At 34.6% G+C, this 25,596-nt stretch overlaps 1 protein-coding gene across 4 annotated transcripts in view; it reads right to left on the reverse strand.

Moving 5' to 3' along the window:
- LOC123679769 (potassium voltage-gated channel subfamily H member 8) overlaps positions 1–25,596 on the reverse strand; it is a 444,333-nt gene that overhangs the window by 271,014 nt on the left and 147,723 nt on the right. For all 4 annotated transcript variants that reach the window (XM_045617253.1, XM_045617252.1, XM_045617255.1 and 1 more), the window contains one exon: positions 23,274–23,431. In XM_045617253.1, coding sequence (XP_045473209.1) covers positions 23,274–23,431 — 158 coding nt within the window. The remainder of the gene's footprint in view (positions 1–23,273; positions 23,432–25,596) is intronic.

Consider the following 25,596-nt stretch of genomic DNA (forward strand, 5'->3'; position numbering starts at 1 on the left):
CAAGAGAAATTGTGAATAATGCTGCAAATAATTTCACTATATCCAAATTATACATTATGTTGACAATTATTGACGTTTGTTGAAATTTGATAGGATTGAAAGGCAGTAGAGACAACCACAAAACGAAAAATATAACTGAAAACGATGCTCTAATGAGTTCATTACAGCACTGTTTTTATAACTGTAATGAACTCATTAAATAATATCAACATTTCAGTGAAAATATCGAACTATCGCAAAAAAAAAAACTGATATTTCAGACAAACAGCACCGACCAATATGAATAAATAATGACAATTTCGAGTTTTATGCCAGATTTTATGTTGATCGCGTAATCTGATTCAATGAATTTTAAACAGAAAATAAAAAAAGCGTTATACAACAGATGAGACAGATCTTATAATGCTGAAGGCTTCCAAGCCGGATTATTCGATAGAATTGGAAAATTCCGGGATCTTTAGCCGTGATCTAGTCGGTTTTTCACCTGATATTCCGCTTACTACTGCGGGGAGCTTTTTCAGAGGTTTCTAGGCGTAGATTTTAACTCGGATTTCTCCGATATGAGTTGAAATTTAGTTTGTGAGTGTAAAAATCACTAGATTTTCACGCTGACTCACAAGAGGATCATATCATTCAAACTCGTCATTTATATAAAATAACCGATCAAAATAACAACATAGAAAATCGAATTTGGTAAAAAGGGTGTGACACTCGGTATAACATGAATAGTTGATCATAACCTTGTGGTGAATGCAGGTGATCCAGGCATTTTAGAAAAGAACCATGTTGTGTATACTAAGACTGTTAGTTTCGGAAATACTTGATGATTCATGACAGTTGGCCTTAATTTCTGATACCCATAACCTGGATATCAGCAGTCTGATTCAGTTTAAATATTGTGGGTTTGTTTATTTCATACAACACTTCAGAACGTTTCATATGATTTAGACATTTCGAGGGAAGTACTTTGATTATTGAGTTTGTTCTTTCAGACTTCGAAATCAATATTTTTCTCAAGTCATTATTATCACGAAAAAATACATGAATCAGTCGAAATGACTTAACACATTTTTAAAAATGTTAACCGTGAGAGTATTGGGTTCTAAGAAAAAAATCAGTACTAACAATAAGTGTTTTTTAAGAAAATTGAGACCTAATCATTTAATTTCATAATAGTCTAAGATCCGGCTGCAGAATTAGTACATTCATCGAGTATTTGCTAAAAACCGAATTTTCACGCATATTTATGATTAGGAGAATATGTATCTACTAAGCTGCCTATTAAAATGTGGCCACTCATATTTTCAAAGCAATTATTGCTAATTGATTTTTCGGAAAAAATTTCATTCACTTGTTTTTTGAATAAAATATCGTCCATTTCACGACAATATTTATTATTTATATATCAAATTAGAGCTATTTTTTTCTGTTTATTATGATATACGGTTGCTTAATTGAATATGGCCGCAAATAAGGATTGCTGGCTGTTGAAGATGATAAATATTTAAGATAGAGTGAAAGAGAGCTAGCGCGTAACATCACTAGACAGACGAGGATAGTGATTGCCAGAAATCATTGATGGTTTCTATTATTTGTATCAAATTGGCTCAACTTTGCCACAAACATTTGGAAAAATAGTGGAATCGATATTGATAAAACTTTGTTCAAAAATTGCACGGGAAGTATTTGATACATATTTAACGCCTTCTATTAGAGATTGCGAATGACAAAATCGAGCAGGAATTGATATTCCATACACAATTAATGGCCCGTTGCAAACCAGAGCCAATAATTCTTGAAAAAGGTGGAAGAATTTTCGTTTCAAAGAATTGTTTACTTACAGCTGGCAATCGCTATCCAAGCGCTAGCTCTGTTTCACTCTATCTTAAATATTTACCATCTTTAACAGACAGCAATCCTTATTCGCGGCCATATTTAATTAGGCAACCGTATATCATAATAAACAGACAAAAATTAGCTTTAATTTGATATATAAATAATAAATGTATCAAAATTATACCTGTTAACACCTGGCTGCCAAGAGGTGCGGCCAAGTGCGCAGCGGCAACCGTGATTTTTCAGTCCTTATACAGGGTGTCCCGTAAAGACCACGTCAAACCGAGGGAGAATGTAGATCAAAGGATAACCCACCTGCTATGAAAAAATTCTCATAATAAAAGTCTTACCGTTTTCGAGATATTTTTTTTTTCGAAAATAATGAATTTTTGCCCCTTTCAATAGTTTTGCCCTTACGGTTGGTACAATTTTACATCTTTCTGGTTAATTTTTTCTGTAAAATATTGCTGAAGAATGATTTTAACGTTCACATTAAAAACATCCTCCGAAAATTTTAAAGAGGGGCTATGAGAAATATTTTTATTGGAAATTTTGCTAGTGGATTATTTTGTTCATGAAGTTTAGCCCATCGTAATGGAAAAAAAATGCACCGAGCTACTTCTGCACATTACACCAATAAATTGTCTATTTTATAGTGATTTCAAAGATGTATCACACAAGTCATTTGTTATTCAAAGAAAAAAGATATGGCTGTTTTTATCCAAATGGGTACGTTTCTGACAAAATCAAGTTTGTCAATTCTGGTAAGAAATCTTCGATGTTGCATTACTTAGTGGACAATGGTAATTGTTTACGTGCGAAAATATTACTCGCATAATTATTCACCTCAACGAAATTCAATTTTGCCGGCAAATTTTGGAAAACATCATGCAGATCCAGATTTTTTTAATAAGATAATTTGGAGCGACGAGTCTTTCTGTACCATGGATGGGTACAAGAAGACTTAAATCCTCTAGATTTTTAATATTGGGGCTGCCAAAAAGACAAAGTATACGCAACACCCATACGTGATGAAGCCGAATTGAGGATACGTTCTCTCAATTCGGCTTCATCACGTTTGGGTGTTGCGTATACTTGGTCTTTTAGGCAGCCTCAATAATAAAAGTCCATAGGATTTAGGTCAGGTGATTTAGGAGGCCACAAAATTTCACCTTCTCTTCCAATCCACCGGTGGGGATAAGTTCTATTCAAATGTGCGGTAACTTCGAGTCCTTAATGTGCTGGGCATCCATCATGTTGAAACCACAGACTACGTCGCAGCGCCAGTGGTACATCTTCCAATAAAATGGGCAGCTGGTTGGTTAAAAATTCCAAATAATTGTTTGCGTTCAGTGATGGCGGCAGTTCGATCGGGCCCAAAATTGCACAATTAAATATTCCAGTCCATAAATTGATCTTGAACCGATATTGTGATCTATCATCTTTCACCTCGTGTGGATTTAAGATATTCCAGCTATGCAAATTGTGGAGATTCATGTACGCACCCTTGGTACAGGAAGACTCGTCGCTCCAAATGATCTTATTAAAAAAATCTGGATCTGCATGATGTTTTCCAAAATTTGCCGGCAAAATTGAATTTCGTTGAGTTGAATAATTATGCGAGTAATTTTTTCGCTCATAAATAATTGCCATTTTTCACTAAGTAATGCAACATCGAAGATTTCTTAACAGAATTGACAAACTTGATTTTGTCAGAAACGTACCCATTTGGATAAAAACAGCCATATCTTTTCTCTTTGAATAACAAATGACTTGTGTGATACCTCTTTGAAATCACTATAAAATAGACAATTTATTGGTGTAATGTGCAGCAGCAGCTCGGTACATTTTTTCCACTACGATGGGATAAACTTCAGGAACAAAATAATCCACTACCAAGATTTTCAATAAAAATATTTCTCATAGCCCCCTTTTGAAATTTTCGGGGGATGTTTTCAATGTATACGTTGAAATCATTCTTCAGCAATATTTTACAGAAAAAATTAACCAGAAAGATGTAAAATTGTACCAACCGTAAGGGAAAAACTATTGAAAGGGTCAAAAATTAATTATTTTCAAAAAAAAAATATATCTCGAAAACGGTAAGACTTTTATTATGGGAATTTTGTCATATCAGGTGGGTTATCCTTTGATCTACATTCTCCCTCGGTTTGACGTGGTCTTTACGGGACACCCTGTATGTATATTGCCGTGAAATGGACGATATTTTATTCAGAAAACAAGTGAATGATTTTTTTTCCGAAAAATTAATTAGCAATAATTTCTTTAAAAATATTAGCGGCCACATTTTAATAGACAGCTTAGTAAATACATATTCTACTTATCATAAATATGCGAGATAATTCGGTTTTTAGCAAATACTCGATGCATGTACTAATTCTGCAGCCGGATCTCGTACTATAATATAAAAATAAAATAGGAGTATCGAAAGAAAATTCTACATATTTCCGAGCTGTACGACTGTGTATCACGTTCGCAATTGAATTTTAAGGGCGCTCCGAGAATATCGTCAGATATTTCTCAATATAAGAAAATCGAATATCGGAACATTGACAAATGTGATTTATTATCTACGACAGTATAAGAGTTTTCCAAACGTAACACGTATTGAGCGTTTTGTGGTTCATCCAGTTGAACAACAAGATGAAATTTTGGATTTACTAGCTCAAAATCCGACTATAAGAATCAGAAGAATAGGAAACGCTTCGAATGTTTAGCATATTGAGGTTGTTTCAAACATTAAAATTAGAAAAATTGCATAATTTTCATTACCAGGAAATTCAAAATTAGCAGCATGAGATGAATACCGTAGGAGAAGGTTCCGTAGTTAAGAACTGAATAATACATAGAAAAAAGGATTAGTCGTATTATGTTAACTGATCCCCCCAAAATGTTGTATTCAATAACATACTCGTATTCCATTCCATTCCAAAAATTAACAACATAAATTTATTAATGAATGAATTTGCTGTAATTATTATGTAATTAATATAACATAATGAATTTGAAGGAATCTAAACAGAAGAAATTCAGCTCCACAGTTGGATGAATTGAATATAATAATAACAATTTCTATTTATTCACCATAAAAGCAAACAGGAAACGTCAATTCTCTTACCAAATGAATAAAAATATAAATGACTAATTAAACATTGACATATTCCACAAATATCGCGATCAATTTTATCTAGAAAAAATATTTCTCTAAAAAAGTTCAATCACCTCATACACAGCTATCCTCAGCAGCGCTCTCTTTACTTCCGCATTGAATCCAGGGCTTTTATATGATCTGGAACAATATTGTAGAACATAGGACCCTAGTGATCCACAAATTTCTGAGCAGATGCCAGACGATGGAAGGGCGTCTCCAAGGCCTCCCAGTTCCGTATGTTGTAGAAATGCCCGTCCGAATTCTTGGGAAACTGGTAGACGTTTCCATGGACGTATTTGAGACAAGACGAAATGTACCGGGTTTTTCACCATAATTTGACCCCCCCTTTAACTTTGTTACTGGAAGAGGTACAAAAAAATGTTTCCTAAAAAAGTTTCTCGAAATCGACTATTGTTTTTTTAAATGATTTCACAAAATGAAATATATACATAGTGGGCAACATATTGATAGCAACTTCATTATCTCAAATGGAACACCCTGTATATTTTTCTATATTTGACTAGCTCTTTTTCCCCCGATGTCGAATATATAACATATGTTTGACCTATATCTCTTATTCTGAGTACCACAGAGTTTCAAATTTCAAGAACCACCTTGCAATCTCAGTAATCAAAACTCTGAAAATAAATACGCATATATAACTCTTATCAATTAATCTTCGAATTAATTTAATTGAGAAATGATTACTTCAAACATATTCGAGATCAGGAGAAAATAACCAATCAAAATATGGAAGTATATACAGGGTGTTCAATTTGAAAATATGTAGTTTCATTCAATATGTTGTTCACCCTGTATTCATTCCAATTGACGTAGTCATTCTCAAAAAAATTATTTCATTTGGTACAATTTTTGTATGTTATATTTTTATGTATCTGTTTTTGTAACAGAGTTCGAGGGGGGAATCAATTTATAGTGAAAAACATATGTCACATATCGTTGTCAACGAGATAACTCAAAAAATGGCATTTTTGAGTTATCGCAGCCTACCACTTGAAAAGTGATTACTGAGCACGCCAGTTGGTTCCTAAAATCTGAAACTCGGTGGTATTCAGAATAAGAGAGATAGACCAAACATATGTTATATATTCGATGTCAGGGGAAAAAGAACTAGTCAAATATGGAAGAATATACAGCCTATACAGGGTGTTTCATTTGAAAAAATGAAGTTGCAATCAATATGTTGCCCACTCTGTATATATTTCATTTTTTAAAATCATTTTAAAAAACAATAGTCGATTTCGTGATTCTTTTGTACAAAACATTTTTTTGTACCTCCTTCAGTACCAAAGTTAAAGGGGGGGTCAAATTATGGTGAAAAACCCGGTACATACTAGGAACAGTTAGAATTTCCTTTTCTATGAAAGTTTGTCTGCATCCATCTCTAGAGCCAATGCCATAGAGGGCTCTTATTGCTCTTTTTTGAAGGTGAAACAATCTCAACGCTTCAGATGACGGCCCCCCTTTATAAGAGGGTAGGAAATGAGAGCTCTGTGGCATGCCACAAAAGTCACCGGATCTAATTCTTCTTGATGTCTTTCTGTCCGGTCTTTTTGTTTTAAATTAATCATCTAGTTTCAAAATAATTCACAGTTCGATCATGTTTACTGCTAACCAAATCGGACTGCTGATACCCCAATTGTGGATATCATAAATTAAGGCCCACATTAATGAATCACCCTGTATCGCCAAAACTAACAGTCTTAATATTCTTAACAAGCTACTTTTCTGTAAGGCCTGGATGATGTCCTGCATTCCCTACTAGGCTATGGCCAAAGGATATACAGAGTTTGAACTATTTAGAGGGGCACTACAGGGATATCGAAAACCATTAGAGATACAGGGTGGCTTATAATGGTTCCCGAGATATCTCGAAAATAATGAAAATCGAGATTTTCTTTGTTTCTGTATAACTCATTTGTTTCTAGCATTACTTCACGAAATTCGGTTTGTAGTCATTATCCAAAATAGAGATTCTAATGGTGCCGTCAGATTTTTTCTGTTTCCCATTGTATCAGAGACGCGATAGTCAACTTTTTTTTCATATGGACGCCATATTGGTTTTCCTTATGAGGATATAAAGAAAAATATTACGAATTCTGTAATGTATCACATTCTGAAGGATGTTTTTTTTTGAAGTATATAACTTTAAGTTGGCATTACTGTTCAAGATGGCGACCGATTTAACAGCTGTCAAGTGATTTATTCTCAGTTTGTCAATTCAACATGAATAGACTCACGCCTGAACAACGCTTGCAAATAGTGCAATTTTATTTCGAACATAATGTTTCTGTGCGGAATACGTATCGCGCACTACGTCCATTTTATCGTTGACATAATCATCCATCAGAGCAGTTAATTCGATTAAACATGGAACATTTGGAGTGAAGCTGATCCTCAAGTTATGTCGAAACACCGTTACATCCAGAAAAACTGACAGTTTGGTGCGCTTTATGGGCTGGTGGAATCATTGGTCCGTACTTCTCCAAAAACGATGATGGCCAGAACGTTACAGTCAATGGTGATCGGTATAGAGCCATGATTACTAACTTATTCATTTCTGAATTGAACAACCATGATGTCCAGGAGCTGTGAATCCAACAAGACGGCGCAACATGTCACACAGCTCGTGCCACAATCGATTTATTGAAAGACACGTTTGGTGACCGCCTAATTTCACGGTTTGGACCTATGACTTGGCCTCCAAGATCTTGTGATTTAACACCGCTAGACTACTTTCTGTGGGGCTGTGTAAAGTCATTGGTCTATGCGGATAAGCCACAAACCCTTGACCATTTGGAAGACAACATTCGCCGTGTTATTGCCGATATACGGCCACAAATGTTGGAAAAAGTCATTGAAAATTGGACGTCCAGATTGGACTACATCCGAGCCAGCCGTAGCGGTCATATACCAGGAATCATATTTAAAATGTAATGCCACAAGATTATCTTGCGGATAAATGAAATTCATGTCAATCAAATAATCCATCGTTGTTTTATTGCAATTTAAAGTTCTATAGCTCTAAAAAAAACACCCTTTACAAAATTATCGAGTCTAGGTATGCAAATCTGAAGAGTTGTTATGTGAAATCATCACTTGAGTTTCGCGTCTCTGAAACAATGGGAAAGAGAAAAAATCTGACGACACCATTGGAATATTGGATAATGACTACAAACCTAACTTCGTTATCTCCAGAGACAAATGAGTTATACAGAAACAAAAAAACCTCGATTTTCAGTTTTAAGAGATATCTCTGGACTCGGGAACCAATGGAGATATTTCGGATCTGTTCACACCAACACACTCATCTATAAATAACGCAACTTTTTTGTAATTTAAGCCACCCTGTATTTATAACGGTTTTCGATATCCCTGTAGTGGCCCTCTAAATAATTCTGACCCTCTATAACGAGCTACATTTCTGACAGGCCTGGATGACCTGCATTCATCACTAGGCTATGACCAACCAATCATGTAACACACTGTATACCTTCATACATGCTTAAACAGGCGCTTAAAACTCCTGACACCAAGTCAGTGCTTTCCTTGAATTTTCGATATTATATTCTCACAGCACTCTTGAAGAGAATTTTAATTTCAGTCTCAACGGTTATACGTATAATAAATTTCATTTCTGTTCAAATATCCACCTCCATTTCCTGCAGAACGGAGTCCTTGTCATCGAAGACTGTCTCGTTCAGAAAACATGAAGGGCACTTGATACGAATCTCGGCAATATTTCATTCAATTCCGGGAATGTGCTTCAGGAGTCAAGAGGCGAAAAAAGAGAGGAAATGAAATAACTTCGATACTTTAAAGTTGTACAATACTGCAAAACTTCCACAGAACACTTACTGCATTACCTATACGCCTATATCTACAAGACTTCGGTCAGTTTTGCTGGTCAAATAGAAGTTGGATAAGTATTGGAATATAGAAGAACATTGCCAATTTTCAGGAATATTTGTTTTGATGAAATAAGTTATTATTTCATTATACAGGGTGTCCCGGAACTCCGTGACTTTTTCCTAGGTGTGAATAGAGTATGTAAAGAGTCAGAAATGCTATCCATAGATATACGAAGATATGTACAGGGTGGGCAAATAAACGAGGTAAGAAGCTATAATTCAGGATCCACTTATCGTAGAGACTTGCGGTAAAAATTTTTATGGGTAAAGTGTACAAGAAAATACACTGGAAATTTTGGAGTTCATACCTCTATCGTTAGGAGGCGTTAAAGCTATCGTGGAGTAGAATGAATTTTATTCGAAAATGTTTCATATCAAGTTGGTGGAAAAATATAATCCTTGGAAAATTCTGTATCTTCTTGGATTGTCACTTTCGATTTTGCGACATCAAATAAGGGTAGGGGAAAGGGAGAAATCTGACCGATTGAAATGTCTATAACTTTAGTTTGACTCAACATTTTAAAACCTAAAGACACAATTTGTTTTCAGTGCATCAGTTGAAGAATATTTTCTTTCCTCCATAACTCCAGAACGCCTGAATCTATCGCTTTGCAACATTCTGGTTAATCAACAAGATGTTATTATCTCAAACAAGATCTAATTTGCTCAAAAATGTTGAACCAAACTGAAGTTTCAATCAGTCAGATTTCTACCTTTCTCCTACCCTTATTTGATGTCGTTAATTCGAAAGTGAAAATTCAAAAATATACAGAATTTTCCAGTGAAGATATTTTTTCATCAACTTGATATGAAAAATTTCCGTAAGTAATTGCACAAGTGCATCAAAATTACCGATAATTTTGCATGACAGCATGTTGTCATGAAAATGACCGAATGTTTATTTTTGTTCTTTATAATTTAATGAAAATTTGTTAGTGTTAAAATTTGTTATCGATGTAAAATGGCTTTTACATCTCATTGAATAAATAAATGAATGCAGTTTTAGAAAGAAAACACGCTGGAATGCGAAATTATCAGGTCATTTTGATGCACGAGTGTAATTCGGGGGAATATTTCCCGAATAAACTGTTACATTACTTGTCAAACTGATGTAGAATGGAATTGCCATAGATTCGAACTGTGTAAGATGAACAGTGCAATTATCGCTGTAATTTTCGATAATTTTTTACAGGAGGTAAATATTCGAGTAAAATTCATATTTCTACTCGACGACAGCAATTACACTCCCTAGCGGTAGAGGTGTGAAATTCAAAACAATTTCCAATGTGTTTTCTTATACACCTTAGTAGTAAAATTTTTTACCGCAAGTCTCTACGTTGAGTGGATCCTGAGATATAGCCGCTTACTTCACTCATTTGCCCACATACCTCCAAGTGGTACTCCCATAATTATGTTTTTTGGTGATAAATTCCGAACGACTCAAAAGATTCTTATAATTTTTGACATAACAAATTTTGGTAATGATTTGTTTTCAACTGATAAGTCTTCGAGATAGCCAGAGACGCACTGACCCTAGTACTTAAAGGTCAGAATTTTTTTTTCGGTTGGAAAAATCGGCGAAATTCGTTAATTTGTGTATTTTATCATTAATTCTTCAAAAATGACGGTATACCGGTAAAACATCGAAAAACTACACAGTTATCGAGTAACAAGCATTTTTATGATTGAATATCAAATTTTTTCTTTCTACAACCGGTCCTAAAAAAACTACTTTCTCGCATTGTTTTCGATTCGGAAGTTGTCACTTTTCTGCACTAAGTACCGGGAAAGTAAATATTTGTTAAATTTGTATCTTAAATACCTTTTCGATGGGTCTATCAAGAATTGATTATATTATAGATCAATTGTATATAGCTTTGCAAGGAAAATCAAACTGAAAAGACTTGTTTCCATTCATTACACTGGCTTGAAAATAGATATAGGTAGGTGTATTCCGAACAAGTCGGATGGAATTGGTATTGTAGAGACGGCTTCTGCCCCTTATCAAAAAGAAAAAAATAATATTAATGATTATATGTCAGACCCTTAGCACAGAAAACAAATCCAATGAACGATAGCAAAAAAAAACCATAAAATAAAAGAAGGAACTCAATGATGTCGCAGCTTGCATCAATAAACACGCAATTTCTACTTCCAGAAGTGTGAATAGAACCATAGATATATTCTTTTGAGATAGAGCAATACAAAAAATTTCATCTACTTCAAACAAGCATAAGTAGATGTTATCTCAGTATTAGCAGAGGAAATGTAAATGGGGCATCATACATTTCAACGTCTGATACAAGAGCACTGATAAAAACCTCAGCAAAAACCCTGTCTCCCCGTATAGGTGCACGTTTTTGTATTTATTTACAGAATAAGCTGACATATTCATATTGAAGGGCTTCCGCTTCATCTAAACAAAAAAATCCATAAAGGTTTGCGTGACTTTAATCTGGCAGTTCTAGTAGCTGGGAGGTAAGATACAATTGGCATTATAAAACTCCTAGAATGCACTTGGAATGTACAAAATAAAAGAAAGGAGAAACTAACCCAGAACTTCTAAAAATGCAATACCACAAAATATTTTTCGAGTAGGTACCTAATTCATATTTTGTCTTGAGCCACATTTGATATGCTTTTTATTGTTGTTTCACTATAATGAATTACTTAATGTTTCAGCAAATTCTTATAACCTTCGAGATGTTTTCTGTGTTTTTCAAGAAGATTACTTTTCATATTCATTCACGTCACGTGCGAATAAATTAAAATTTATCGATATGATGCCTTATAAAGTGAATTCAAGCACTTTTCGGAAAAAAGCAAAGTGATATTTTTGAACTGAACACTTCAAATAGAGAATAACAAGTCCGGTCCTGGAATATTGAAAAAAATAATATCTCTCCGACTCGATATCAGCATATGTCAATAACATCCCAAGTTTCACTAAATTCCGCCAATATGTTCGGTTCTGATAATAGTCTCATTTTAATGAATATGAAAACTCACCATGTAGTTTTCTCGGGAAAGAGGGAATTTAATTTTTTATAGTTAATCTAATCCCCTAATCCTACACTTCCTCTGATAAGAGTATGCACAGTTACTCCCTGTGTATTCTGAAATGATATGCAGAAGGTCGAAGCAACTTTTGTAATCAGAAAAGTAATTATATTTCAAATTGTTGAGTGCATACTGTCCAAGGATATCTGAAACCGACGCATCCGCCATTTTGTCAGCATTCAGTAGGTCACTTTCAACAATGGTTTTCCATATAAAATTGACTAAAGTTCAATGAAAAAAAATAATAATAAATATGAAATAATAGAGAACGTTTGTACAGCAGAATAATGAAATTATGTTATTAAACTTTTTTCTAACTATTTGTTGAGATGTTCAAACCAACTTAAAGGAAAATTGTGCCTATAAAACTGGGGTCCTTTTCAATATTTTTTTCATTTATGTTTAGGATATCTGTAATTTCATTACAAATATTTTAGAATTTCTTCTATTTGAAATGTAAGCTCAATACACTGATAAAATAGTTATACAGGGTGCTTTATCAGTTCTATGACAAACTTCAACAGATAGCTGGACTCATTTTGTACATTTTTTTTCCTTACGAACATGGATCCGCCTATTTGTTTTTGTTCAGAAGTTAATAGTTCCAAGAATTCGAAAGAAACTATTTTCGTGTTGAATTCAGAAATATGTTTGAACTTGAACCATTAAATCAACCTTTTCCAATGATAAAATGATCAAAATTCTTTGAAATATCCACCTTGAATGCAATATAGTATATTCTAAAACAAGTTATAGAATGGGCTCCTATTCCAACACGAAAGCAAAATTCGAAAACGAGCGACGAAGGAGCGAGTTTTCGAACGCATGAGTGTTGGAATTGCCTTCTGCAACCAGTATTAGACGATATTTTCTCTTTTTCAGTAAAGTTTTATGATATATTGTCGAAATTCAATGAAAAATTCAGATTAAACATCCTAGTGACATTTGTATCTTGGCAGTTGGTGTGACTGTTACGAAAATTGATAGATTACAGAATTTCAATTTGAATCATACTTTTCGAATTTTGAAATAATTGATAATTATGCACTAAATTCGTGAATTATGTCTGACGAAATCGCTTTAACATCAACAAAATTAAGAGAAATTGCGAATAATCTCGCAAATCACTCCACTAAATCCAAATTATATTACATTGACAATTGACGTGTGTTAAATTTTGATAGGATTGGTACTTGGTAGTCTGGGTAGGCAACCACAAAACGAAAAATATAACTGAATATTTCCCTTCTGTCAAAAATTCTATGGATCTGGAGAACAATTATCGAAAATTACAGCGATAATTGCATTGTAGGAAGCGAAACTGCACTGCGATAATTGTTCTGTTCATAGATGCATAGTTTCTATGCATCTTACACAGTTCGAATCTATGGCAATTCCATTCTACATCAGTTTGACAAGTGATGTAACAGTTTATTCGGGAAATATTCCCCCGAATTACACTCGTGCATCAAAATGACCGGATAATTTCGCATTCCAGCGTGTTTTCCTTGAAAAACTGCATTCGGTCATTTTCATTTTTGGAGAAAGAGCCCTCCACCTTCGGTGTCGGGCTCTTTCTCCAAAAATGTAAATGAACTCATGCAGTTTTTATGACAACACGCTGTCATGCAAAATTATCGGTAATTTTGATGCACTTGTGCAATTACTTACGAAAACAAGGCTGTAATGAGTCCATTACAGCATTGTTTTTAGAACTGTAATGAACTCATTAGGATAATGAAATAGAGAAAGTAATATAATACATCAGATTAAATAAATTTATTATTATTCATTTATTTACGACGAAGATAGATAGTAATACAGCAAAGCTTGAATGGTGTGAAAGTTGAGTCAATAATAATAATAAAAAGAACGAGGGAAGTTTTCTCATCGCTGATGATGGGCTGAAGTCGGAGGAGAATAATATTGGAGAACAAATATCAAGCTATCTGCGGAAAACTTAGCTACTTAGCAGATTCCAATTAGAAGGGAAATTTTAGAGGCAGATTCTTCGAACACTTTATGGTTTTGTTTGTTGGTGGACCCCTTTTCAAATCAGCCGAACGATCCAGAGAAGAGTTAGTTTATTGTTCTCTGTGCAGACACGGTACTACACTTAGAACTGAAGTAGCCACAATCTTGTCCACGTGGCAAAGAGTGTTCTATTTCAGTAGTATTTAGCAAACAGAGCAATCTACGGTTGATATAACACTTCTCACTTCTCTTGTATTGAACGAAATTCCTAATTACTGAGAAAGTTTTCAACAGTCGGCTTTCAGAGCCAATGAATAAAAAATATTTTGTTCCTAACTTCCACCCTTATACTCTGTACGAACTTCTGTTCGCATTAAATATAAATGGAAATTAATTCTGATGTCTCGCCATTAGCGCAAGCAAATGATTCCCTGAGTTCCGTCCCCTTCTTTGAATCGCAAATTCAATGTTTATTCGTGAAGGGAATGGAAAAATCTTCGGGAAAGCATATGTTGTTGAAATGGTCCTCTCAAAGTGAACAATATTTTTTGACCTCCCTTAAATGTGGTATAATTCTTCATTGTCTTTTAGTTTTGTTTGACATTCAACGTATTGTCAGTTTTGCGTTAACTATTATTTATTTAATTAAGAAGATGACTACATAGAATTCAAAATTATGTAGATATTGCTGAACTTGTCATCAAAAAAGCTATCTAATGATGCAATAATATACTCGGTGTGCCATTTGAAATAAGGAAGTTGTAGTAGTATGTTTCCGATATAACCGGAAGTTATAGAGATCTGGAAATATTTTAAGGAGAAAGATCATTATCTCAATTTAAGGATATCGGGTATGGTAGTCAAACTCTATAAGATCTATCTCATTTATTGTACCATCCTAGCTTTCGGTCATCATTGTGACCATCTTTCAAAAGCTGAAATATACATTCAGTAAGACAAAAATATAACAACAGACATAACCTAAAACACTCACATCAATTCGAAATGTTGAGGAGTTAATAGTTAAAAATACTTCAATGGCCTGATTATTAATCTGGAAACTACGATTTTTCATTCAGTATTATCTCTCAAAATTATTTCATTAAAAACTCTTGTCATATCAGACTGACACAATGTTCAGGAAGCTGAAATATACATTCAGTAAAACAAAAACAACAACAAACATGACCTTAAACACTCACATCAATTCGAGATGTCGAGGAATTAATAGTTAAAAATGCTTCAATGGTCTGATTATTAATCTGGAAACTACGATTTTTTGATAGATATTACTGAATGAAAAATCGTAGTTTCCAGATTAATAATCAGACCATTGAAGCATTTTTAACTATTAATTCCTCGACATCTCGAATTGATGTGAGTGTTTTAGGTCATGTTTGTTGTTGTTTTTGTCTTACTGAATGTATATTTCTGGCCTGAAGTTATGGCCGAAAGAGGATATTCTTCAACTGATGCACGGCGAAAAACTAAATTTTGTCTTCAAGTTCTGACAGAAACAGAAATCCCATCAAATTTGTATGAAAAAACCAAAAGGTCGCAAAGCGATAGCTTCAGGCGTTTTGGAGTTATGAACGAAAGAAGACACAGTTTTAGTTTTTCAGTGCATCAGTTGAAGAATATCATTTTTCGGCCATAACTCCAGAACGCCTGAAGCTATCGCTTTGCGACCTTTTGGGTTTTTCATAGAAATTTGATGGGATTTCTGTTTATGTCAGAGCTTGAAGACAAAATTTAGTTTTTCGCCGTGCATCAGTTGAAGAATATCTTCTTTCGGCAATAACTACAGAACGCCAGAAACTATCGCTTTGCGACCTGCAGGTTTTTTCATGCAAATTTGATGGAATTTCTGTTTCTGTCAAGAAAATGCTATAATTTCATTTGAAATTTCGAAGTAAAATGAACAAAACAATGAACTAATGACTTAGCGCCCCCTATCGAAAGCAGCAAAAACAAATTTATCATGAGTATATTTTGTCCTCAATCAACAAGATATTATCTTTCAGACGAGATCTAATTTGCTCAAAAATGTTGAGCCAAACTGAAGTTACAGACACTTTAATCAGTCAGATTTCTCCCTCTCACCTACCCTTATTTGATGACGTAAGATCGAAAGTGACAATTCAAAAAGATGGATAATTTTACAAGGATTACAGTGATGATATTTTTTCTTCAATTTAATATGAAACATTTTCGACTAAAATACATTTTTCTACTCGACGATAGCTATTACGCCCTCCAGCGGTAGAGGTATGAACTTCAAAACAATTTCCAGTGTGTTTTCTTGTACACTTTAGTGTTAAAAATTTTTACCGCAAGTCTCTACGATGAGTGGATCCTGAGATAGAGCCGCTTACCTCGCTTATTTGCCCACCCTGTTCATATCATCAATTTTTTTTCGAAAAACGAAAAGTAACCAAAATTTTTTCTTTCATTTGCAAAATAATAGTATATTATTCAACGAGCGGTAATGTAGGTCATAACTCACGCAGATGAAGTTTGCAGTACTTTGAAGCAAGTTGAATACTATAATTTATCTTCTACTATAACAATAAATACCAAAATACAAGAATAGAGTATGAACTTTATTAAAAAACCCTAAAAGTCACATATAAACGTCAAATTTATCAAAGTGACATTCTTCCTCTCAATAACAATAATGGAATGTTCCAATGGCCAACCAAATAGAAGCACAGAAGTATAGAAGCACAGATCCATCTCTTTCTATTGATTATAGTGAGTTATAGTAGTGAGTTATTATAACTCACGCTGTTTGTTAATAGATACTATTAATGTTTCAAAAGCAGTTGAATAATGAATATATAATTCAACAGGAGCAGATAATGTAAAAACCTCATAAAAATCGGTGATTTGTAGGAAGAAATATCTCAATTTCGTTCTGAACTGAGCAGCCACGTGGTGGTGTTGCTTCTCAACTGAGATATCAGCCTACCGATTTTGAAAGCACTAAGCTCGGATGAGTGCTTATGCAAATTGGCAATTGCACGAATCCAGCGCGAAAGAAGGTAGGGATGTTCGACTGGAAGTTGCATAATCTTCCGGTTAGATTAAAGTTTTCCTGTTTCTCTAGCGGGCTATATTCTCAAATGTCTAATGATTCTGTGCTAATGAGTAGGTAGAAATTAGAATTAAATTTTCCCTCGTGAACAACTGCTAACGGCCCATAGAGTTCGAAGCACCCCGTAGATGCACAAACACCTCCATAATTCCTTCGTCGCCTCCCTCATATTACATCATCTTAACGTTAATTCCTTCTTAAATTATGAGTTTCGGACTGCAGTTGGTACACCACAAATTTACATCCCCTCACTAACAAAATGATCTATCGACCCGGAGAAATTTTAATTTAGGCGGTATTCCTAACTGGATTTAACGCCACTGCATCTGAAATTGAAAGTTAATGTGCCACAACGGTGTTTGCGGCGCTCCTGTCGGGTAATTATTGTTACCTTGCGAATATCTTCCTTGAGGAGGATTCTGGATCCCCTGCAATATCTCGTGGCTAACTATTATCAATATTGAATTATCTTGTTTGAAAATAGCTCCTTCCGATTCGCTAGAGTGGGTAGCTCTAACGTTGTAAGGACATTAACTGAATAAACTCGGAGAGGGAGGCAATAGCGGTAGATATACGACCAGGAAATCAAAATGTGATACTGGAAATTTACTGCACATCAGGGCGGGAAAATTTAGTTGTATATCGTCAGGATATCGAGAACTCTCGGAGATATAAGAAAACAAAATATGGAAGATTTTGGAACTCTTTTTTCAAGAAAATACAAATAGAAAAAGAATTACGATTTCCAAGTATGTAATATCATACGATATCAGTTATTTATCTGGTTAATGTATCAACAAAAATGCCATCAACATAACCATTGTCAAACAGAAAATATATCGCTACTCTCCCTTGATGACATGCATTCTCCTTTGTTTACTTTTGATTATGATTCCTATGAAATAGCGTGGAAATCTTCTGTTTGACAATGGTTATGTTGATGGCATTTTTGTTGATACATTAACCAGATAGATAATTAATATCGTTTGATATTACACACTTGGAAATCGTAATTCTTCATCTTTTTTAATTTTCTTTATTTATTACCAAGTGCAGGTGTTAGCCAATTTTATATTATTTATGCTCTTTATTTGGATTTTTTTTTATTCTTTAAGAAAACACTTTTTTGTTATCCAATCTAAGAAATATGTAGTAAGTGTTTTACCATTTTAGAATCCTTATTGAATGCGTTAACACTTTCGAAGACACTCGCCAAACTGATTCATTGAATTTTTTTCAGTGCAATCAGTTAAATTTGGGGGAAAATGAATATTGAATACTTGGTTCGGCAATAAGTAACATTATCTTCCAATTTGGAGCAGTTGGCTTAAAATAAAAGGTTACTGATTACAGAAGCACTATTCAGAACGACAAAGAAAAAATGAATTTGCAAAAAGTGAACAATTGTAGTAACAGGCGTTCAAAAATCATCACAGAGTGAGCATTTTTTCGATTAAAAAAATGCAATATAATTTGAAAAATATACAACGATTTTTTGAAAAATATTATTCAAAGTTATTCAAAGATGGAGAATTGGAGGCATTACTTGATCAAGACTCGTGTCAAACGCAACAAAAATTAGCAGGATCATTGGAAGTGACGCAACAAGCCATTTCGAAATGCCTGAAAGTCATGGGAATGATTCAAAATCAAGGAAATTGGGTGCCGTACGAGTTGAAGCCGAGAGAAGTTGAACGGAGTTTGTTTTCTTGTGAACAGCTGCGTGCAAGGTAAAGACGGAAGGGATTTCTACATCGCATTGTGACTAGACAAGAAAAACGGGTTCATTACGATAATCCCAAGCGCAGAAAATCATGAGTATATCCCGGCCATGCTTTCACGTCGACGGCCAAACCGAATATTCACGTCTCCAAGGTCATGCCCAGTATTTAATAATAATAATACTTTACTTTATTTCGAATAATTTCCTACAGTGTGTTTAACAAAGAGTTACATGAAATGAAGCAGTGTCCAAAAAAAAAAGATGGAAAAGTTGCTACAAGTTCCTCTCAATTTCATCCATCGAATATGGTTCTAAGTCCTATGTGCCTTTTTCCTGTGTGCCTTTTTTAAAATTCTCGTGGATGTTATGTTCTTAATTCTTTGGGAGGGGGGGGGGGGTTATTACAAAACTTCATGCATCTGTACTCTAGCTGTTGTTGAGTTGTTGTCAGGTTGCATTTAGGATAATTTTAGTTTTGATTTCTTGTACTATACGAATGACAACTTTTGAATTGATCGAACATATGTTTATTTTTATGAAGGAAAAGCGCAAACATTCCTGCACATATATGGCATGAACTATTAAAATGCCATTTCTTCTGAAAACCCCCCTGCAGGACTGTCCGTATTTCATTTGGTTGAGGATTCGAATTGATTTTTTCTGTAAGATGAATATAGATGTCATGTTTCCTGATCCATAGAATGTTATGCCAAATCTGGTGGGACCAGCTCGGCGTAGTGTATTATGAGTTGTTAAAACCGCCTGGAATGATCACATCCGATCGTTATAAAACGCAATTAATGCGTTCGAGACATACTTGAAAATGTTGAAATGGGAAGTCCTACCCCACCCGCAGTAATCTCCAGACATTGCTACCTCGCTATCACTCGTTTCGATCAATGGCACACGGCCTGACTGACCAGCACCGGTCTTATGAAGAAGTAAAAATTGAAACGATTCGTGGATCGCTTCAAAAGATGACCAGTTTTTTCAATGCGGGATTCGTACGCTGCCCGAATAATGGGAGAAAGTAGTGGCCAGCGATGGACAATACTTCAGATACTAAATAAAACCAGTTTTTTACAATAAAGCCTTGAATATCGGAAAAATATGGAAACGCTTTTCATTCGGGTCCTAATTGCGCCTTTGGAGATCACATAACAGTATATAGTCAAATATGAGATAATGGATTACGTCCAAGCTTTCCTCATTCCACATCTAAAATCTCGTCTGATAATTGATCTACGCCAATTCAATTCTAGGGTACGCTATCTGTAGAATAAAAGTGCTCCCTAATTTCAACAAAACCTTTCCGAGTGTTTTATTGAAAGGGTCCCCATCAAATGAGAGTCCCAATCCATGACCTTTTGTCAGGAGAAAAAACCGAAATGTCTGACGTCTCCTTACTAATGGAAACCTAGAAACATTCTGATTGAGACCAGTAAACATCAGAGACGGATCGTATTATGGATCTCTGATAGATAAAAGCCGTATCTATACCACACTGAGAGAAATCCCTATCTTTTGTATAAAATCTCAACTCCTACATTGATGAAAATTGTTTCATAAAGGCACATAATTGTGTACCTATATTTTTTAAACTTTGTTTGAACATTTGTTTAGTTATTCACAACTTATTGTATAGAATCTCCCAACCTAAAATATTTCTTTCCAATTTTAATTTTTCACCAATGGTTTGAAAAAAATTCCGAAATCTTTCAATTCAAAAGAAGATCATTGATTGAAATCGAATTCTACTTTTCTTGTAAGCAATGTAGTAACTATTTAGTTGTCCGAAAGATGGCGTCATGGGCTGCGCATCTCACAGAACTGCTTAGGAGATTAACCCAACCGTCCTAAGGTCACCACGCTCCCCTATGGAGATGATAGATAAGTGTATTTGGCAGGGATCACTGTGTGCAAGTGTTCCAGTGATCCTGGAATTGAATACCGTGATCCTCTGAGAGGGTCGTACCTTTTAAATTGGCTGAGAACGCCATGCCAAAGCAGAAATGATGTTTCAGAATGTTCAATACTTTGAGTTTCGTTTTTAGTAGTTGTTTAATTCATATTAAACATATTGGAATATTTGGTAGAAATTCCATTTCAAATATCTTGAATGGAAAACTACAGGAAATCAACGAGGCCAGTGTACGACCGGATGTCCTCGTGCCATTCTGGAACAATCGCACATTTCAGAAAATTCCAGGTGAACGAATATGATGAAACTCTGAGTTAGCATATCAAAAATTAAACATTATAAACTGTACTAATTTCCGCATTGTAATTGATTCATGTCATAATCCTTGTGTTGTACATAATAAAATATATTCAAACACCACCGCGTGTTCCACTTCTATTGTAGTGGATTTACGACCCTCTGCAATCCACTATCTTCCTGAATTCAGAAGCCTTACAAACTACTGAATTCTGCACTGCTACTTCTACGGATTTATGACTCATTGAAGAAAGCAGAAACGTCTTCTGTGAATTAATTCTCAAAAAATACAGTAGAATTTATGTACAGGGTGGGCAAATAAGCGACGTAAGCGGCTATATCTCAGGATCCATTCATCGTAGAGACTTGCGGTAAAAATTTTCAACACTAAAGTGTACCAGAAAACACACTGGAAATTGTTTTGAAGTTCATACCTCTACCGCTAGGGGGCGTAATAGCTACCGTCGAGTGAAACAATTAATTTTGCTCGAAAATGTTTCATATGAAGTTGAAGAAAACATATCATCATTGTAATCTTTGGAAAATTCTCTATCTTTTTAAATTGTCACTTTCGATTTTACGACATCAAATAAGGGTAGGTGAAAGGAAGAAATCTGACTGATTGAAATGCCTGTAACTTCAGTTTTTCTCAACATTTTTGAGCAAATTAGATCTCGTCTGAAAGATAATATCTTGTTGATTGAGGAAAAAATATATTCATGATAAATTTGTTTTAGCTGCTTTCGATAGGGGGCGCTAAGTCAGAAGTTCATTGTTTTGTTCATTTTACTCCGAAATTTCAAATATAAAGATAGGATTTTCTTAACAGAAACAGAAATTTCATCAAATTTGCATGAAAAAACCTGCAGGTCGCAAAGCGATAGTTCCAGGCGTTCTGAAGTTATGGCCGAGAGAAGATATTCTTCAACTGATGCATGGCGAAAAACCAAATTGTGTCTTTAAGTCCTGACAGAAACAGAAATACCATCAAATTTGTATGAAAAAAACATAAGGTCGCAAAGCGATAGCTTCAGGCGTTCTGGAGTTATGGCCGAAAGGAGACACAATTTAGTTTTTAAGTGCATTAGTTTAGGAATATTTTTTTTCGGCCATAAATCCAGAACGCCTGAAGCTATTACGCCCCTAGCGGTAGCGGTATGAACTCCAAAACCATTTCCAGTTTGTTTTCTTGTACACTTTAGTGATAAAATTTTTTACCGCGAGTCTCTAGGATGAGTGGATCCTGAGATAGAGCCGCTTACCTCGTTTATTTGCCCACCCTGTACACAATAAAGGTTTTAGGCAATAATGACGTTCAAAAATATTGAGATTTATTACTTTTCAAGGAAAATGAATGGTTTGTGTGTCATGATGGTGGAAAATTCTTGGCGAAGGACAAATCTTTGGAGATTCAGATGATATTATCGACTAAACGATATTTCATGTACTGAGTTTTTCATTAAAACCCAAAATATCTTTGTTCTGGTCTACACTACTTTGAGGCGGTGCATATAAAAAGTTTGATGACCTGAATTCACAACAACTGCCAAACTCGAAAATAATTTCTTTAACATTTTGGGAATTTGGGAAACGAATAGTCTTAGTGCATATTTAATTGTTGTTTTCTGGCTTCTCAGGGTACCATCAATTCACCACTAAACTATAAATAGGGTGGACAAATTTCGATGTTTTAGCACTAAAAATTTTAAATCAGATGAGATAGACAAAATCTGATACCCCATTCTCCATCTCTTTTCCTGAGAAGCTAACAAGAGTATCTTGTACTCAGTTTCAGCCACCTCTTCCTTAATTTTCAAGTTATAAGCGAAAATTGAATAAATAGCGATATCGTAAAAATTTATATCTCCGTTGATAATGATAATAGAGCCTTGAAATTAAAACATTATACAAACACTTTTTCACGTAGAATCCAGTGGCGTGCTAGTCTTTTTAGCAGGATTTTTAATTACGAAGCTATGACCAAAATTATTTTTTTTTAAATGGGAACACTAGATTTCAGTGCCATTTTTTGAAAGTTAAATCAGAAAAAATACAACAAATTCAATCAATGAAATAAATCGATTTCAAATCACAATTACATCATTCTCAGTTTCCCAAAAAAAACAGAACTCTTCGTAGAGATTTCAATAATTAATTGCACGTCTTGAAATGATCAAGGAAGGACGGGAAAATTTACTGAAGGAATTCTTATAAACGGAATACGAAATTCGTCATGGGTATTAAGAATTAGTTATACTTACATCCTCTCCATAAAGCACATAAAGAAGATCGAAGGGCAGCGCTGCTAAAGAGTCTACAAGGAACCACGTTTTGAGGTAGTGAACGGATATTAGCTTTCCATTTGAAACAACTTCACCCTTTCTGTTAACGAAAGTGGTACGGAAATTCAAGCAAATATCTGAAACAGAAATCAAACTATGAGAATTCGAGAAGATAAACATTACTTGAATTTCGCATAGTAAATACGATATCACTTCAATTAATGTGAATTGAAAATTTGTCTGAATCAATATTTATCTATCTATGAGTTTTGATTAATTTCATTCGGAAAATTATTCAATTATTTTTTCAATTATGTTATTTGACAAAAAGAAAAGGCGCAAAATAATGATGAACCTAATAATTTGTGTCATGTCAATTCCAAGGGCATCACTTCCTCCAATGTTATCATGTTGATTTAAAAATTCATTTTAGTCCTACTCTTCTGTTTGTAGATATTTGGCATTCTTAGGTTACTGAGATTACATCATATCAATATATCTCTTCATTGGATTTCCTATATTTTTACGTTATACAGGCTGGCCACTTTTTCAATGGGATTGTATTGGTAACTTTTAAACCATAAGAGTTAGAAGGTCGGTCAAATGGAGAAAAAGTTGCATGCATAGAAGCATTATCAAGCAGTTCAAACAAATCCAGATTATCAAAGCCGGTTATCGAGATATCATAAAAAAAGTAAATTCTGTCATTTTGATTTTTCTTTTTTCCCACTTTATTTCAAATATAATCAAAAAATGTTACAGGAATTTTTTATTCGACAATAAATTGTTCTCAATTTGACGTAATCAGATTTCGTATCCAACGTTTCGTGCTCTCTGGGCAACCCTCAACCTCATTTCTTTCAATACAGACCTGTATATTTTATGACACTTTTCGAAATAACTTTTAACGCTGAATTCAACGATATATCATAAAATGTCATTCAAAGTTGATTTTCAGGTGATTTTGACCCTTATCCAAATTTCTTTGGGTCGAATCTGTAGTGAATGCAATTCATCAAAAACTGCTGTTAATAAAATAGTCAAGAGACGCGAATACAATGATTTCAAATTTGAATACCAAGCCTTGCAAAACTTATATCGTAATGATATCAAAATAAAGTTCGATTCTGGAACAAATGACAAATCCAACAAAAGTGATTTCTCGCGAGAAGATTGATAATGTATTGGAAGGTATTCAAGAAGACGAAATAAGCAAATGTATAAGAAGTATGGGTTCCAGAACCGTTAAGTGCATTTTACAAAATGGTAGACATTTCGAACACTTACTTCATTCATTTTCATTTACTTTCGAATAATCATTCGATTTTTCTTTCATTAATTGATAATTATTATTATTATTATTATTATTATTGTTACCATAAGAGTAGAGGTACAAATACCTATAAACTCAAACTTAAAAAAAATAACATTCGGAAACTAAATATAACTCAAAACAAAAATTATGGTTTACAATGACAAAAAAATTAGGACGTATTATTCTCGAGGTTGGGTAATCCATCGGTCATATCCATTCTTGAAGGCGTTGGTGGAGGTTGCATCTACAAGATCGCTCGGTAGACTGTTCCATAAGTGGAACACCCTATTTGTGAGGAACTGCTGTCTCTGAGGCGTGCGGAACTGTTCTGTCCTAAGCTTAAGTGAATGGCCCCTAAGGTGGTTGTGGTTTCTGGAAAACAAGCGACGGATATCGTCGCCAAAATGATTGCGAAGGGCTTTGAAGGTAAAAATGATATCGCCTCTTGTTCTCCTGTCTTCAAAGTTTGGCAAACTGAAGAGTTGCAGTCTTTCCTCATAAGAGGGTCTAATGGGTCCATAAGGAAATCGAGTTACCCACCGTTGAACCGACTCCAGAAGAGCTGCGTCTGCTCGAGATGAAGGCCACCACGCTGGTCCTGCATATTCCAGAATAGGTCGCACATAATATTTTATCAGTTTGCTGAGCGTAGCATTGTTACAGCCGTTAAAGGATTTTGAAAGAATGAAAGCAGTCTGCTTTGCCTTGCTAGTAATATGCGCAATATGTTTGGACCACGAAAGGTCGGTCGTGACAGTCACGCCAAGGTCACACTGATGCAAAACAGAAGGAAGGGTTTTACCATCAAGACGGTAGTGAAAAGATGGGTTTGTTTTGCCAATGTGTAGAATTGAGCACTTATCAACATTCAAAGGCAACAACCAATCAGAACACCACTGAACCAACCGGTCCAAATCCTCCTGAAGAGTGCTATACGATGAAAGAGGGTTGTTGTACAACTTCGTGTAATCCGCGAAGAGGAGGCAA

This window comes from Harmonia axyridis, chromosome 5 (assembly GCF_914767665.1).
Source record: "Harmonia axyridis chromosome 5, icHarAxyr1.1, whole genome shotgun sequence".
NCBI classification, from domain to species: domain Eukaryota; kingdom Metazoa; phylum Arthropoda; class Insecta; order Coleoptera; family Coccinellidae; genus Harmonia; species Harmonia axyridis.